The following is a 5445-nucleotide window of genomic DNA, read 5'->3' on the forward strand; positions in this document are numbered from 1 at the left end:
AAACAGTTTCTAACTTCTTTTCAAAAAACAGTTGAAAAGCAGTTAAGAAAACAACAGATTCAGTTTTGAACTTAACAGATTTATTTTGTAAAAACTGCCAACCCAGCTTAACAGAAATAACTGTCTGAGTGGTACCTTTGGTGCCCTAACTAACTTGTGAAAAACCTTTCAGCAGACCAAAGAATAAACCTGTTCTTTCACAGTAAAACAGATTAAAGTATAGCACATAGGCCAGCTCAGCTTAACTGAAATAACGAACTGAGCTTTCCCTTGGTGCCTTAACAAAAATTTAGAAAATCCTTTTAACAGAGAAGAAATAAACAGATTCTTTCTCCATAAAACAGATTTATTTGTGTACTATTTTAAGACTGTTAAAACCATTTTAAAAAGCTTTTCAAAAACTATTTAACGAAAGCCTTTTTAACAGAGAAGAAATAAACAGATTCTTTCTCCATAAAACATATTTATTTGTGTACTGTTTTAAAACTGTTAAAAACATTTCAAAAGGCTTTTCAAAAACCATTTAACCACATCATGTGCTTGATCTAGACTTGGTTAGGCATCTAGGATAGGTTACACAGCAAAAGGCAATTATACACACTTACAAGCCTAATTACAAATGAATCTAAAAACCTATTACAATCTTCAAAGCACTCAAGCCATTTTCTTCATCAAACACACATCAAGCCTTGGTAGGCAAGAAGCTTCCTCCAGCTTCAACATATACAACTTTATTTACTGATTTGAGAGTGACCTTGCCGTTCGATGATTTTACCATGGACGTGCTACGAATCCTTAACTTAGCTCCGACGCAACTTCACCCGAATTCATGGGCGTGTTTACAAGCCTTCCGAATGGTGTGTCAACTTTTTGAGTTGACACCAATGGCGTAAGTGTTTTTGTTTTATTATAGTACGTATCCGGTTAGTCCGGTAAGTTGGGTTTCCTTGGTGAGCCGCCCGGGGAGTGTGCGATTCGCGACGTTTACCACCTCTTACAAGAATTTCAAAGAGAGGTATTTTAAGATATTCGTGGAACCGGACGGCCGAGAGTATTTTTATACTGCTGAGGGTGGAACGAGGTTCCCATTTCATTGGATGCAGAATCCCGTTGCCCTTAATTCTAATTTTCGTCCGGCCGTGTCGGTGCTGGGTAAGGCTGTAATGGCGATATTCGACCAGCTCCCGCATAAATTGCCAACAAGGGAAATAATTGCCTTATATGCGTCGTCCGATCCCTGGGCGGATTTTATTGGTATGTGATTGCAAATTTTTTGTGATTAAATAACTTCATTAATAGTGCTTAATTCTTGTGTGTTTTGCGGAAATCATGACACGGACGAACGCATCCTTGAACGAGTACATGAACAATTTGCGCCAACAGAGGAGCCGACAGGGGGGTTCGCTTGAGACAAGTGGGGCGTTGGCTGCCCGACCGACTACCGTGGTGCCTGCTGCAGGGACTACAATTGCGGCCGCAGCAAAGAAAAGGGGGCGACCCCTAAGGGGAATCAAGAAGGCCGACCGGGGCCATCTCGAACGGTTGGTGAGCCTTCTTTATTGACGGCCGGTTTGGAGATTGCTTCCCACCTTCGAACAGAGTTGACGGCCGAGGAGACTGAAGTGTTCTCCACCATCCCTACAACAAATTTGATGGTGGAGACTTTAGAACTGCAAAGCAGGGCGCTCGTGGCGAGCCGAACGGTGATCGAGGAACTCGAGAAAGTTACGACCGTCACCGTTCCTCGCTTGAAGAAGGAAGTGACTGAAGCAAACCAAGCTTCAAAGGCGTCGGCCGGGATGGTCGAGAAGCTGAAAGGCCAACTGGAGGAGGAGCGGGCGGCCGTAAAGGCGTGTGAAGAGCAGAAAAGGGGTCTTGAGGTGCAATTGAAGGATGGGGCCGATCGGGAGGAGGCCCTCAAAGCTGAAGTGACAAAATGCCAAGACTTTATGCTCCACATAAGTGAGGAGTATTTCCGGTTGGGCATCCAACAAGCGGCCTGTCTGCATGGGGCACCGTTGGAGGACGATCGGTATGATATTGAAAAAATAGTGGTGGATGGAAATCTGGTCCCGGCAAACCCGGACGACAACTCTAATGAGGAGGCCGAGGCGGAGACTCTTGGTCCACAGCCGGACGCCTCATTCGAGGAATTAATGAACAATGTTCCTTAAAAAATTGTTGGACCCGGCATGTGGGCAAGATACACTTTTATTTTGAGTATTTATAATTTTTAGGTAGTGCGTAGGCCGAACAAGTATTTATAATTGCTAAACATGGTTTGGTTTATATAAGTAGATTGATGAATTCGGATGCCGAACGAGGCGTAGGTAGTTTCGATTTTCGAAGGAACAAGGTAATGTGGATGCCGAACGAGGCATAAACGATTCTAATTACGTTAAAGTAATAAGATAACTCGGATGCCGAACGATGCATAAATGAGTCTAATTACATGAAAGTAATAAGATAATTCGGATGTCGAACGAGGCATAAATGATCTAATTACATTTAAGTAATAAGATAATTCGGATGCCGAACGAGGCATAAATGATTCTAATTACATTTAAGTAATAAGATAATTTGGATGCCAAACGAGGCATAAATGATTCTAATTACGTGAAAGTAATAAGATAATTCGGATGCCGAACGAGGCATAAATGATTCTAATTTCATTTAAGTAATAAGATAATTCGGATGCCGAACGAGGCATAAATGATTCTAATTACATTTAAGTAATAAGATAATTCAGATGCCGAACGAGGCATAAATAATTTCGATGCATGAACATTTCCGATTAAACCAACGTTGATTTGGATGTCGAACGAGGCATGAGTAATTCTGATTACGTTAAAGTAATAAAATAATTCGGATGCCGAACGAGGCATAAATAGTTAGTATATGAAAGAAAATGGGAGAGACGAGGATTCTGATTTATAGTGCCTCGTTAAAACCTTCTCGGTCGTAAACCCCCCTTGGGGAAAAACCGACCGGGCGAGGAAAGAGTGCACTTTTATTAATTCAATTGTAATAAAATTTGAGATGCGTGGCATTCCACGTTCTCGGTATGTTCTTTCCAGATAAATGTTCTAAATAATAGGCTCCGCCGGCTGCTGTGTCTGCTATGCGGAATGGTCCTTCCCAATTGCTAGAAAACTTGCCGCCTTCCTTCCGGGTGTCACCTCGCATTCGCCATACTAAGTCACCTTTGTGGAACTGTCTTGGTTTAACTCTGGAGTTGTACACACTTGTCCCGAAGTTCGTTGATGAGATCTAGGCCGACTGAGAGGCTTTCTTTGTTCAGATCAATATCAAGGGTTTGGCGGCGGAGAGAAGGTTCTCCAATTTCGACGGGGATCATAGCTTCAGTGCCATATGTGAAGCTGTATGGCGTTTCTTGTGTAGTCGTCTGAGGGGTGCAGCGATATGCCCATAAGACTTCTAAGAGTTCTTCGGTCTAGTTGCCCTTGGCTGGGCCAAGACGTTTCTTCAGCTCGTTCAGAATGACCTTGTTGGCGGCTTCTGCTTGACCGTTTGTTTGTGGGTGTTCGACTGAACTGGCGATGTGTTTGATGTGGAGTTTCTCGTAAAATTCAGCTAACGTCTGGTCGGTAAACTGCCGACCGTTATCGGTGATGATGATCTGTGGGAGGCCGAAATGACAAACAATATTTTTCCATACGAAATTTTGGACATTGCGAGCGGTGATCGCGGTTAGAGGTTCAGCTTCAATCCACTTGGTAAAGTAGTCAATGCCGACCAGCAAGAATTTACATTGGCTTTTACCGAGGGCGAAAGGGCCAATGATGTCCATGCCCCATTGGACGAACGGCCATGGTGATAACATAAAATGGAGTTCTTCAGGTTTTTGGTGGGACAAAGTGCCAATCTCTTGGCATTTAAGGCATTTTTGGACGAAATTGGTGCAGTCGCCTTGGACGGTCGGCCAGTAGTATCCGGCCCGGAATACTTTGGCAGCCATTGATCGCGCATCGGAGTGAGTTCCGCAAATTCCTTCGTGCAATTCTCGGACGACATAGTAAGCTTGGTCGGGTGTCAAACATTTAAGGAGTGGTCGGGTATAACCTCGGCGGTAAAGGTCGTCGCCAATTAAGAAGAAACGGGCGGCCTGCAGCTTCATGGTTTTGTCACCGAGAGGATTACATGTGTCGTCGAGTAAATATTGCTTTATTGGGGTAATCCAAGTAGATTCCGCGTCGGTCGTTAGGCATTCCTGTAGGTCGATGCTTGGGCGTGCAAGCGTAACATGGATGACCGACCTATGCATTCCCTTACATTTCGTGGTTGCCAACCGGGACAAGGCGTCCGCGCGAGTATTGTGATCGCGTCGAACGTGTTGCATGGAAATTTCAGAAAAGGTGTTCATCAACTGTTTGACTAAGTGATAGTATCGTTGTAGAAAGCTTTCTCGGACTTCATATTCGTCATTAAGCTGACCGATGACTAGCCTGGAATCACTTTTACAAATTAACTTTGTGATTTCCAATTCTTGAGCGAGGCGTAGACCGGCTAAAATGGCTTCATATTCGGCCTGATTGTTTGAAGTTTTGAAGTCGAATTTGAGGGCTTGCTCGATGACAATCTCGCCGCACGACCTTTCGTTGGAGGATTCATCCACGTATAAGATCCACGATGAGCGTTCAGTCTCGGCTGAGGAAGGAGTGAGTTCAGCTGCGAAATCAGCAAGAGCTTGCGACTTGATGGCTCCTCGTGGTAGGTACTGAATATGGAATTCGGATAGTTCTATCGTCCATCCGATCATTCGTCCGGCCAAATCTGGTTTAGTGAGAATCTTTACAATGGGGTAATTTGTCCGAACAATAATACGATGATTTTGAAAATACATACGCATTCGTCGGGCGGTAATGATGAGAGCCATAGCCACCTTTTCGATCGTCTGGTATCGGATTTCGGCGCCATGGAGGGCACGGCTAATGAAATAAACTGGTCGTTCTTCAAAATTAATTTCTTGCACTAAGACTGAACTAACGGCTTCGTGTGAAACGGTGAGGTAGACTATAATGGGCTCTCGGGCGTCCGGTTTCTGGATGACCGGCGGGGAAGATAAAAAAGTTTTCAATTGGAGGAAAATTCCCTCGCATTCGGCCGACCACTCAAAGCGAGATGCTTTTTTCAATAACCGGACGATGGGCCTCGTTCGTTCTGCAAGTTTAGGAACAAATCTGGATAGGGCGGTGAGTCGGCCGATGAGTCTCTGAATTTCCTGAATGAAGTTGGGGCTTCTCATTTCGGAAATAGCTTTACATTTCTCAGGGTTAGCTTTATGGGTAAGCATAAAACATAAGAACTTCCCCCCCTCGACGCCAAACGCACACTTGTCAGGATTGAGTCGCATCTGGTGCTGGCGGAGGGCCTAAAAAACTTCTTTTAGGTCAGCAATATGTTGCTTACATGAGTCGGACTTGA

The 5445-nt window shown here is 44.3% G+C and overlaps 1 protein-coding gene across 1 annotated transcript; it reads right to left on the reverse strand.

The window, feature by feature from the left end:
- Positions 1-3454: 3454 nt before the first annotated feature.
- Positions 3455-4897, reverse strand: LOC137809454 (uncharacterized). The gene has a single exon (XM_068610563.1). The coding sequence runs from the start codon at positions 4895-4897 to the stop codon at positions 3455-3457; it is 1443 nt and encodes a 480-aa protein (XP_068466664.1).
- Positions 4898-5445: the final 548 nt, after the last annotated feature.

The sequence above is a fragment of the Phaseolus vulgaris genome, chromosome 2 (assembly GCF_051622355.1).
Source record: "Phaseolus vulgaris cultivar YP4 chromosome 2, ASM5162235v1, whole genome shotgun sequence".
Lineage (NCBI taxonomy): Eukaryota > Viridiplantae > Streptophyta > Magnoliopsida > Fabales > Fabaceae > Phaseolus > Phaseolus vulgaris.

What these genes read in the sequence shown, in the direction of transcription:
- LOC137809454 (XM_068610563.1), bottom strand. Translation starts at nt 4,897, where the DNA reads ATGGCTCTCATCATTACCGCCCGACGAATGCGTATGTATTTTCAAAAT.